The sequence below is a fragment of the Rhinichthys klamathensis genome, unplaced genomic scaffold (assembly GCF_029890125.1).
Source record: "Rhinichthys klamathensis goyatoka isolate OS25496 unplaced genomic scaffold, OSU_Roscu_1.1 h1tg000262l_1, whole genome shotgun sequence".
Taxonomy (NCBI): domain Eukaryota; kingdom Metazoa; phylum Chordata; class Actinopteri; order Cypriniformes; family Leuciscidae; genus Rhinichthys; species Rhinichthys klamathensis.
Window position 1 is genome coordinate 1,543,092 of NW_026606783.1, and position 13,077 is coordinate 1,556,168.

Genomic DNA, 13,077 nt, shown 5'->3' on the forward strand with positions numbered 1-13,077 from the left:
CCCTTAGAATAAAACAGGCTGTTTTTCTACTGTAGCTTTTAAAAAGATGTAAACAACCTCTTTTGTTATTTGGCCCTCTTTGGCTAACCTCTTCACATGTGTAATAATGAGTGACAGTTTTATTACAGTGCTTGCACAATGAGCAATGTAATATTTTGTTTTCTTTGTCTCATTCTTCGTCTTCTACACACATTTCTGCATCCATCATTTGATTTGTAAATAATTTTGTTCATAATTTATGCTGCATTTTCACTTGTTTTGACAGACTATAAAACAAATGAAAGTCAAACTGCAGCTGCGTGGAGTTATGATCTTCTGTGAAAGCAAAATTTTCAGATCCGATTTGACTGTATGTGACATGATCCAACTGGATATGATATATTAGATTCAAAACTTTTCAGTCATTTTTGTGACTTTATCCAAAACACACTCTACTTTGAATGGATGCTACAAAGACAGGACACTAGGCACAGAAGCTACCTTATTTATCCATCTATATTGCATATTACTGTCAATCTCTACCTTTCTGTCTCTGTCTTTGGTTTCACAACTTTTCAATCGCTTTATCTAAAACTTTAATATTTCCTTGTTTGCTACCATGCAAGCACTGTTATTTCCTTCAGGAAATGCAAATCCAGTTTTCTTTAATTGTCTTCCACCTCAACATATGCAAATTCTTCCCCGACGGCTCTGCTCCGATGCTTGCCTTTTAAACCGGTTTTGTTCCATGTTTTCTCCTGCTAAATCCACTAATTTCTCATCTTCTCATTCATGTTTTGTGTTTATTAATGTCCCTTAAGATGTATGTGCACACACTCCTATTGTCTTCCAAGTGCCCTTATCATTTGAAGCACTAGCGCTGCTCTCCAGAGGATCTACTCAGCTGTGGTGCCATGTTTATCATTAGAATTTAAGAGTCTGCGAACAGATGAAGAAACACATGCTGAAAGAGAGTGTAAAAGAGAGCACAATGACCCCTTAAAAGAGGCCCAGCTCTACAGCAGCATCGCTTGTCATTCATGATGTTGTGGGATGTGAGGTCGGGTCAGACGAAAGCCCTTGATCATCCCACCTGACAGAACTACTGAGAGACTTCACTGTACTGCAAGACATCGACATCACGCAACACTGCACAAAACTCACACCTCAACACACTGACCTGCAGAGGAAGATATCCGATGCGTTTTCATTTTGTGCACTTCAAAGTGCACAGTCATTGCATCTATGACTTTTTGCCTTTCTTTTCTTCACGCTCTAACACACAAACCTTTTCCATCAGTCTCATTTCTTTTTCTCTGTCTTGCTCCTCTTCTTTCTGAATCGTATTGTTTGCTCTCTCCAATATCCAGCAAGAATTGAGGGGGGTAAAGACTATGTTTTCCAGAACAGACTGGGAGAGAAAGACAATTGCAAGTGGAAGCAACAGAGGCTGTGGTCTCTTTAATGTCACATTCTCAGCACCGGGTGGCTGGTTTCCTGAAAAGTGCATGTGAGGCGGGCAGCAGCGTTAATTTTTCATCGTTTCTGAAACGGATCCTAATGAAATGTTACTCGACAGCCTGTTCAAAGGCAACCACCCTCTCTCCATATCTCCCGCTGTTTCTCGAGCATTTGCGGTGAAGGTGAAGTGTGTAATTTTTTTGATGTTTAAATACTTTTTCTTATCCTAGTTTAATGTGCAGAGACAACTGTAAGTATACCATTTGTAGGTTTATTTTCCCATGAAAAGTGTAAACACTGAGGCTCTGTGGTGAAAACATTGTTCTGATTGTTTGAGAATGCCTAACCAGCCCCACACGGCAACATCAGCTTATCCAATAGTGTGATTTTGGGGGCGGGGCTATCAGTTTGGCTTACCATTGGAAAAACAGGGGAAGTGTTTTTGAAACCAAACATTATTACACACTTTACCTTTAAATGAACAGTTTTCAAAAATGTTATTTACTCATTCAAGTGGTCCAAAAGCTATATGCTATTCTGTGTAACACAAAAGAATCCTCACACCGCCCCAATGAGGGTTCATAGTGAACATGTTTGTTAAAGGGTTAGTTTACTCAAAAATGAAAATTCATTTACTCACCCTCACGTCTGTAGAACACAAAGAAGATATGGATACAATGCAAGTCAATGATAAACAAAACTGTTTGGTTATTAACATCTTATGTTCCACAGAAGAAGTCATACAGGTTTGGAACTACAGTATATGTGACCCTGGACCACAAAACCACATGGATCACATGGGTCAATTTTTGGAAATTGAGATTTATACGTCACATGAAAGCTGAATAAATATGCTTTCCATTGATGTATGGTTTGTTAGGATAGGACAATATTTGGCAGAGATATAACTATTGCATTCACTCACAAAAATAAATATTTGATGTCTTAAAATGGAACATCTTTACTTAATATCCTAATGATTTTTGGCAGAATCGATAATTTTTACCCATACAATGTATTTTTGGCTATTGCCACAAATATACCTGTGCTATGACTGGTTTTGTGATGCAGGGTCACATATGAGGGTGAGTAAATGATGACAGAATTTTAATTTTTGGATAAACTATCCCTTTAAGCTCCAAAAATGAAGGAAAAACTAAAATAAAGGATAAATTAGAGTGAAAAACAGACTGATATTTATTATTCACTGATAATCTTCCTCTCCAGAGAGCTGTTAACTCAATAACCACTGCAACCTGATCTTTGAGTAAGTGAGTTGGATCAGTGAACAAATTATTTTCAATTAACTTATTGATCTATTTCATAAATTGGACTGAATGATTCATTCAAATCACAGTTCAACCTACTAACAGCTCACTGATAATATACGATAAGTGAATGATGACTAAAATGTCAGTTTGTTCAAATCACATAATGCTCATTTTTAAGTAGCAAAAGCATGATCTAATGTTAGAAAATTATACCTTATTGTAAAGTGTTACCTTTTTATAGCTTTCAGAGTCAAGAACTATCATTGTAGTTTTGTTCCATAGAAATAAAGTTATTCAGGTTAGGTTCTCATTTTGTGCCACTTTCTCTCTTCTGCTCTTTCTATGTATGCGTTTTCTCTATTTTTCTGACTCCAGGTCTCCCATTTTCTTTTCTACCCACCGCTGTGTGGTGTAAACAGGTTGTTAATATTTAAGGAGTCCAGGCTCATGTGTTGATGGTTCAGAGTGTCTCTCTGCCTCTCACTGTTTCCTATCTTGTCAGAAAAAACTGAATGGTATACTTCACACACAGCTATCTTACCTCTGCTGTCATTGTCTTTTTTTACTAAAAAACAAACAATTCCAAGCAATAAAATAACAGGATACTTTAATCACATTCATGTATCTTTCTTTGTTTTCACAAGTCACTTTGAATTGTTTTTAGTCCAAATGCTAAATCTAAAACCGTTCTCTTTGTGTTTGTGTGTATCTCAGACCCTGGAGCAGTGGTGGAAACCCACAGTGCTGTTCCGTATGCAGTGATCGGGGGCATCCTGGCTCTGCTGGTCTTCACTGTCATCTGTGTGCTCATCGTCACCATCTGGTGCTCCGTCCGACAGAAAGGTGACCTCCTCTCTCCACACACTTAACCTGTGGTGACACAATGACATGATGCGCCTCACCTTCTGAGGAAAGGTAGAAAATAAAACAATATCTAAGCAGTAGATAAAGAGAGTGTGTGTGAGGGAAGATAAAGGCTGGTTCACACTGCACTAATTAACATCAACCAGGTTAAAACATTTATCCAGTTTGTTTGCTGGTGCATTGAGAGCCAGCATTAACAGGAAATGGAAACAGAACTGTTGTAGATGGTGATTAAAATATACCAAGTGATGGTAGAAATGTCTCCATGTAGAGATTATGCAATACTGTTTATTCTGCTATAGATTCGTATCAGTGAGCAGAACTGCCCTATGTTATTTTCATGTGACGGCCATGCAGAAACGTGGAGTAATATGAAAATACAGAGCAAGATGTGAGGATGAACTTATCGAATGGTGTTTGTTACAGGCAAGAAATGCAAAGCAGAGGTTTTTTTTTTTTTTTTTTTTTTTTTACAGTTTCTGAGCCAGGACACATTAAATTTGTGTTTTTGCAGGTGTTTTGTATATCTGCTATTTTACATGCGTCCAATAAGAATTCATAGTATTCAGTTATATAATATTAGTTATAAACACTACCATTCAAACATTTTTGGGTTAAGATTGGGGCAAGGACACACTTAATTGATCAAAAGTGACAGTAAAGACAATTATAATGTTATCAAAGATTTCTATTTAAAATAAATCATGCTCTTCAAGCTGCAAATTGGCATATTAGGATGAATTCTGAAGAATCATGTGACACTGAAGAGCAATGGCTGCTGAACAATCAGCTTTGATACACAGGAATAAATTACATTTTAAAGTCTATTAATGAGGACTTATGCAAAATGTACTTTTACATGGTGTTTGAACATAAATGTGTGTCGGCAGTGTGTACACAACCACCCTATAATGGTAAAAATCCACCCTCTCCTTTTTTTTAATCCCCATACATCATAAGCAGTGTCTCAGAACAAGCCGTTTGCAATTTCTATTCAATGTGACGTCACAAATGCTTAGGCCCCGCCCATGACTGATGACAGACTCCGCCCTATTAGCATAGTAGACCCCGCCCTGAGTGAACTGTACACAGTCCGCCATGTTTATCTCCTCGCCAGAGCATTTAACAGCAGCATTCAAGTAAGAAATGTATTCTTAATAAAGCTACTATAGTTATTCAATCAAGACCAGTGAGTGATTTTCTGATTTCCTTCTGTTGTTTGATTTATATTAACAGCATATATAGCAGTAGGTACTGTATTTTACGCTGCTTTCACTTTTAATACAGAGTATCCAAGGCACGAGCTGTAATGGTTCTGCCGTCTTCTGGAAAGCGGGGTGGGGAGCAGCAGCTCATTTTCTCTTTAAAGATATATGCACGAAAACAGCATGCTTTTAACTCAAAAATGTGTGTCACAAAAATCATTTACAACATGGTATAATAAATGATCTGTGAGGTATTTTGAGCTGAAATTTCAAAGACACATTCTGGGGACACCTGAGACTTATATTAGATCTTGTAAAAAGGGTCATAATAGCTTCCCTTTAAAGAAAACAGTTATTTTACATTGTAATAATATATCACAATATTGCTGTTTTTACTATATTTTTAATCAAATAAATGCAGTCTTGGTAGCATAAGCGATTTGAACGGAAGTGTATAATATACTTTTCACGAACTGCTCCGAGACAAGAAGGTTGAGGATCCAAATGCAGTATTTTTTGAACAGGGTAATCCAAAGACGTAATTCAAAGTACAGGCAAGGTCAAACGCAGGCAGTCAATACAAACAAACACAACAAGGCAGGAATAGTGATGTGACATTTGAACCGAGGCGTCGGAGCTTGTGTCGAGAAAAAATGGGCGTGCCAGATGAAGCCGCGATTCGAGGCTTGTGTTGTTAACGTGAAAATCACGTGACTAATGACAAACGAGGCCTCGGTTTGTGTGAAAACGTCATCGGTTCAGTCTGAGTGTCACTTCTGGATAAAGGGGGTCCGAAACTCGCGCCACCTTCTGGGTGTTGCAGGAGTAGTAGTAGTGTCAGAGAGTTAGAGAAATCGCATTGGCATTGTTGTTATAGTGTCATATAGGGCTGTATTACATTATATCAGGTTAGAATACTTATAGTATATTGTTATTAATTATAGTAGCTATATTATAGTCTTGTTATATTAATTAGATAACATTATTTGGATTTTTGGATCTGGACTGGACTGCTTTTTGTTTTGAATTGCCCTGTTGGATTTGCCAGCAAGAAAGAGGAGATCCTCCCCCGTCTGGGCTCAACAGAAGCATCAGTATCCTCATTTATACCAGCTGGCACTGGCATTTCTATGTTCCCCTGCATCCTCTGTTCCTTGTGAAAGGAAACGAAACTTTAAAACATTTAGATGTAATTGAAATGAAACTTTATTAAGGCGAGACACTACAGGTGAATAGGGTATTTTTTTTAACTAGCAGATATAACCATGAAACTTTCCCAGTTGATTACCTACATTAAGATGAGAAAAAAATGTATTACAAGTTTTCTGTAATTTAATGTTTAAATATGCAAATTAGGCATTATCTAATTAAATATGCGCTAATTTGCATATATTTCAAAAAATGAAATCTGAGGATTGGATAAAGCCAGGTTCAAAATTATTTTTTCATTGTTTTCACATATTAGATGGGAAAAGAATTACAGAGGGATTTATGGATATCTACTTTTGTTATCCTATAAATCAGAATACTGTCAATAGCCTTAAAAAATATATTTTTGCCATGTTTTTTGGAATAAAATGTTATATAAATCGGGCTAGGAATAATATATTTACAAATCCCTCTGTAAATGTCTTCATAATATAACTAGGTACAAGACTGGAAAGTTTGGTGTATATAGATGCTACCGAAGTGGAGATTTCGGACTTTGAGTATGAGAGAAAAGTCATTTTGAGAAAACGGGCTTTAAAGATTTAGCATCAGCCAATGAGATTGCGCATTTGCGCCCTTTTACTTTCACGATTGGTTGCTGATAAAAAGGAAATGACCATATTTGGATCCGACAACATTGTACAAGAGAGAGAGAGCTTTCTAACGGTGTGTGTGATGCAGGGTGCAGATCGCGATCGCGGAGCAACGGATGATTTACAACGCCAACTTTTGATGAATTTATGAGAAATCTACAGACGCAAACAGACAATGTGTAGTAAAATAAAGACCTAAATGTGTATTTCGGACTTTTTTTCACCACAAGTCTGAAAGAAGACATTCAAGTCCATATCTGTTTTTTAAGACAAATATCCCGAAATCTCAAAATTGACCAGTGAAAAAAAACTGATGTTTTTGCCTGCCGTGTCTCGCCTTACGTTTAGATGTAATTTTATATATAGTTATGTTTATTTAATATAATAAACAAAGAAGCATAAACAAAATGAGGGGTGTCTGGTTTGTCTGTTTTTGTGACTAACGTTTCTTTAGTATAGCAATAGAGTATAAAAACCAATATAAATTCTCAGTATAGAGAATTTAGACCTTCACCGGAAATACCGCCGTGCATAGAGCCTAGTCTCGCGTAGCCAGACCTTCAGACTGACGGCTGAACGTCTGGAATTCATAGCAGCTTTCTTTGGCCAAGGCCCGCCCATAAGGCCGTTTGACCGACATGTAAAACAACCAATTACAGTTTGTTTCGTTCAGCGTCACGTTTCGGGACGTGGAAATGTCCCCACAACAACAGACCGGCGTGCAACAAGTCAGTCAGCATAGAAAATCAAAGAAGGAGAAGAAAACTTCAAGAGTCTATGCCGTGAACCTCGCATACTTTTGAGAATCCTACGTTTAGCTGATCTTGATAAATGCTCATTGTCACTCATGTAAACACAACAGTTTTCTTCCGCAATCACACGTCTGCGCTTTGTTTCCCGGCGGACCGAAAATAAACGCGACACTCGCGCCCCCCGGAAATCTGTTAAAATTCAACCAATCAGATGACGACTTCGACATTCCTGAAGTGTTTCCAGTTAAGTGTACCATATGCATCAGACGTTTAGCCAACGTTCCGTGGGCGTGACGTCTGAGGCTGAGACTACATAGAGCCCATTAATTAATTTGTCTGTTACTTCTTTGTACCGTAGCTAGGTGTCACTAGTGAGTAATGAACCTTTGGGTGAAGCAATGGGCTGCGAGGTCTCAGTGGTTCAGGAAGCCTCATTTTGCCATCACTATGCAGGGAACACGGGCAAAAGAGTAACACAGAGCAGGCAAGAAATCCGAAACCAAGAGACATGAAACCATGGAGAATGCTCGGAATTGAAGTGTAACACTTAACATACAAGACTTCGCAGGGCGTAAAAACCAGGCTATATAGGGTGAGTTAAACAAGGTAATGAGACACAGGTGGATGCAATCAGGGATGATGAGTCCGGGCAGTGAGTTTGTGAGGGAATGACAATAGTCTGATGTGAAGTGCCCTCTGGTGGCTCTCAAGGGCACTCCAGCTGGTGACCGTTACAATATTAGTTAAAATATTACTTTTACTATTTTACTGATACTTTGTTCCTGAATGGCATTTAATCTTTTGACTATTGAAAATGTGCCCTTTGGTGGAAAAAACTGGTAAAATGTATTATGAAATGTTTGTTACTTGACATTATCTTTTTGGTTATGGACTTGTTGTATTAAACCAATATCACACTAGCAATCCTGCTGAAGATTTTGATCATGCCGCCGGCGCCCACCCTAATGGTGATGAAATGGATTAGTAAAAAATCAGAAGGAGATAATAGTTGGTGTGAGGAGGGGTTTTTGTGTGTGTGTGTGTGTGTGTGTGTGTTTCTGAGGGCAGAAAGTTTACATGTAAATATGTTCAGAGGGAAGACGGGAGAAAGAAAGAACATCATCTGCAAGGGACTGTGCCAGACCTGTGATATAAAGATGTATAGCCTGGGGAAAAGTAGCTACGGCCCTCATGTTTAATTTACTTTTTTCGTCAACCGTATCGTGGTGCATCTATAAAGAAAACTTAATTACCTCGTCCCTGAACTCTTTAAGAACTTCTGGTCATCTCAGTGTGTCACAGTTTCCAATAAAGATCACGGCACCCGCAAATTGGGGCGGAGGCAAAGGGCTGCGAGGAACCCGACCCCACCTGCCAATCAAAGTCAGAAACAGTTAGTTCACCCATCGGCGCAGAGACAGAGAGCATTAGGGTTGATCCTTTCTAACCTTGGGGTTCCTGGAAAGGCAGAAGGGAAGTGATTAATCTTAGGATAGAGGAAGAGGAACATTACAGCTCTGATGCATTGTCTTTGTCCCGCGCGGTCCACGACATCACTGCTTTTAATGACCCCAACAGCCTCTGCTGTACGCTTGCGTTTTAAGAAAGTAAAATTGCACGAACATAAGATCGATTTTTTTAATTAAACTGTGTCGTGCCGGTGCCATAGAGTCAATTCTGCCTTAGTTATTTCAGTTATTTGTCCCCGAGCCACAGAGGCAAAACCATTGTGTCATATAATGATGTGAATAAAAAGGTTGCACTGTACCATATCGCTGACTGTGCAGTAAAATGTCAGAGGTGATTATGCCTAATGAGTTTTGTGATTAATTAAAAGTTGATCTGCATAAGTTCCCCCAATTATAGTAGATGACTTTGGCTGGCCCTGCAAACTTGATTCCAGAGAAGAAGATTTAGATGCATGCAAGGTTGATGCCATCCAACACGACAGCATCAATCCCCAAGAGCCAGTTTAGTTTGAGAGATACTGATTGAGGACAAGGAGAAAGGTGGAGACACAAGGGAAAAAATATGGAGAGGTATCAGGGCTAGGTTTCATGTGGCACTATTGTAATTGCCAACTAAAACTGAAAGTATAAAAAAATCATAAAGCTGAAATCACATATAAATATTAAATGAAAACTTATTCGATGAAAAAAAATGAAAATTAGAAATGTTGCCTTGGCAACTAAAGCCACGTTTCCACCACAGGAACTTTTGGGTGGTACTCGGTGTGTTTCGACCGCAGGAACCAGGGTTTAAATGAAGTTCTGGGTAAAAAATGTGCCCCTCAGAAAAAGTCCCTGCTTGCGAGGTAGTACTTTTTCAAAGTTCAGGAACTTTCGGGGGTGGGATTTGGGTGCTGAACATGCTGATTGGTTGAGTTCATGACGCATTTTAATTGGTTGACTCCACGCAGCATTTAATTTCAACCACCATTTTTAAATATCTGTTGCGGTGCGTGCAGTCCTGCGTCATCGGACTAATTTGCCTAATCTTCACAGTACCGCGGTGGAAACGCAGAAAGCAAAAGGGAAAAAAAAGTTCCTGGGACAAATAGTTCCGGGTAATTTCGGTGGAAACGCTGCTTAACTAAGAAAATAAGTTTAAGTACTAACATGACAAACTAAAACTGAAATAAAGATAAATTAAAGCTAAATAGTAACAACTAATAAAACTGATAAAAAAGGAACAAAGAACAAATAAAGAAAATTACAAAATTAGGAGGGAAAAAATGAAAACTGAACATATATGAAGTAATACTATAATAATACTAACTAAGTTTTCACAAGACTTGTATCTCAGTAAGGTTTTAAAAGTCCAATTACAAATGTGTTTTCTCTAGCAGTGGTTTTGTTTGATGGATTTTTTTTGTTAATGAATGTTGTTGTATACAGAAGTTGACATAATAAAACCTCACTAATATGCATGGTTAGTTTATAAAAAAAATATTGGGTTAAGTTGTTGCGTGTTTTAAATGTTAATTAAATATTATTTAATTTATTCATGTGTATTTAATTTATTATCTTTAAATCAAACAACAGTTTGATATTTATTTATAATTATTACATTTTTGCTGTTAAATTTAATAGTTTTTTTGTTGTGGTTTCATAATTGTTTTACTTGTTTAACAGTTTGTTTGTTGTTGCTGAAACACCTCAACATAGCCCTGGTCCCCCATTGGATGAAAGTCAATAGAGGAATTAAGACAAAAAAAAAAGGCACAAGCTCTTCATCATGTCCTGCTTCAATAGAAATACATTAAATTGCACTCAACAAGCGAATTAAAGTGTTTAAGGTATTCTTTTAATTCCTGCAATTAAGTATGATTAAATTGTGTCTTTCTCTCTCTAGGTTCATATTTGACTCATGAGGCCAGTGGGTTGGACGAACACGGCGAGGTTCAGGAGGCGTTCCTCAACGGTAATGATGCCAGCCAGGGCAAGAAGGAGTACCTACTGTAGCGCCGCCTTAGTGGAGCTCTTCAGAAACACTGGACCGCTGCAGAGTGCACACAACAACACACACTGTTCCCAAACAGACACACCACCACAACGACAACCAGAGGGAATCACAATCGTGCCATATGAAGTTGGAGTGGGAAGGAGAGGACGGAGAAATTAATGGAGCAGGGTGGAGGGGAAGAGAGCCGAGAGGATAATTATTATGATTGAAAGAGACCATCACACACACTCTCTTTCGTGTACAAAAGACAACTAGCCGTAATTGTAGGTCCAGGAGAGAAAAGTGTCCATTCAAAACAAGCCGATCCATAACCGGCCAAGACGGCATTGCTGCGGGAACCCGCAAAGTGCTTATGAGCTATTGAATGTCCCAGTGTGAGCAAACTGAAATCCCTTGCATTTGCCAAAGTGTCTGGGCCTCAGAGACTGAGTTGGTAGAGAATAACTCCACCAATGACAGCGCTGCAAGCTCAGAGCCGTCCTCATAAAGTATTCATCTGCTCTTTTCATCCGGCAACTCCATTATCTGCTCACGTTGGCCAAAACCTGTTGACTTGTGAAGAAAAGTTCCTCTCGTTTTGATCCTCTCTCGGTGACTCTGTTTCCCGCTCTCCAATGCTCCTTCCTCTCCCTCCTTTATCTCTCCACTATTGTTTGTTAATAATTAAGGGATTAGACATGTTCTCTTTTATGAGCAGAATGAATTGGAGCGGCCCGCTCGCTCTGACGCTGTAAAAAGGGGCTTAATTATCGCAAAGAGTCATTGAGAACGTGGAACCGCGAGGAGTTCGACGTGGGTGAGAAAAAACAGAAAGGGAGTTTGTAGAGAACATGTCAGGAATTTCGATATTTTTTTTGATTGCTCAACACGAAAACACTTACACAATGAAACATATCTCTAAAGTCATTATTTGTATGGAAAAAGTCTACAAAGTAAATTAAATGACTCTTTTAAGAAGAAAAAAATACTTTTGCGCGCATTACCAAGCGATGTTATCGTACTAACAGAATATTAGCTTAGAGGTGCAAAACTGAACAAACTACTGTTACGTCATCTTTAAAAAAAAAAATCAAAATTCACAAAAATATATATTTCGTTTGTCTTTAAAAGATATCGGAGGTCTTAATTGTTTTTATTAATTATTATTTGGACTACTATGATTGTTGTTATTGTTATTATTATTATTACTGTTATTATAATTGTAAATGTTATAAATTGTATACTTCCCATGCTTAAGTAGAAACAGCTGTGTACCCACTTTTCTCTCTCCTCTTTCATTCTCTTCCTTCCTTCTTGATCCTCTTCCTGTCTTTCTCCCTATTTGTCTTTCACGTCTCCTCCTCGTCTTTCACTTCCTGTTTATTTTATAGTCTTCGCGTCGCTGTTGATATAGCTAACTGTACATCTTTATAGGGGAAAGATACCAAGCACGAAAAAAATAAAAAATACTTCAAGAATCTCGCGTGAAAGACTGATTTTCTTGACTTCGAGAAGCAGACACAATCAAGTTTCACCAGCGGCAATAAAGAAAAGCAGCGAGGAAAAAGGGGGGGGGGGGGGGGGATATTTTAATTAGCAGAAGCAGCCAGCAGAGATGAAAGCTGTGTGACTGAGAATGATGAATCATAAGACTCTTATGACAAAAGAGCAGAGACACCGAAGAGAGAGAGAGAGAGAGAGAGAGAGAGAGAGAGAGAGAGAGAGAGAGAGAGAGAGAGAGAGAGAGAGAGAGAGAGAGAGAGAGAGAGCAGGTGCATTAAAATAGTACTCCTCCATTATTCCACTGCAATCAATATACGATTGTGTCAGAAGTCACTTGCTGAGCGCTCCGGGAGGGGTGGGATTAGATTTAAATGCGAGGGGAGGATGATTGATCGATGTGTTTGTCCTCTATTGATGGAAAGGCTCTGCAGAAACCTGTCATAAACAGTAACTGTCACATGGCAATCAAAGCGCACCCTGCGTTACCTGCTGTTCTGCTCGGTTTGAGCAGCTCCTTAGATAAAGAAGGACATATGCTAGCAATTTCATTTTAGTATGAGTTAATGCTTCACAAAGCATGATCAGATGAGATAAGTTGCTAATTTTGGGGCTTCTGAGAAGCGAGTTACGCTTCAGTGAGCCGACAAACTCCAAACGCAGAGTTCAAATGAAAAAGGACAGCCGTAGAATTTATCTGAACTTCATCAATCTCTTGTAATTTTGTTTACTGGACCTCGGCTGACATCTCAAAGGCAGATCCATGGGTAATAAACCATATGCTGATCAAACAGCGCAT

The 13,077-nt window shown here is 38.6% G+C and overlaps 1 protein-coding gene across 3 annotated transcripts in view; it reads left to right on the forward strand.

Moving 5' to 3' along the window:
- cadm4 (cell adhesion molecule 4) overlaps positions 1-12,256 on the forward strand; it is a 171,019-nt gene extending 158,763 nt beyond the window's left edge. For all 3 annotated transcript variants that reach the window (XM_056267617.1, XM_056267616.1, XM_056267618.1), the window contains 2 exons: positions 3,426-3,554; positions 10,689-12,256. In XM_056267617.1, the coding sequence (XP_056123592.1) occupies positions 3,426-3,554; positions 10,689-10,798 (239 nt within the window). In that variant the 3' untranslated portion in view covers positions 10,799-12,256. The remainder of the gene's footprint in view (positions 1-3,425; positions 3,555-10,688) is intronic.
- Positions 12,257-13,077: the final 821 nt, after the last annotated feature.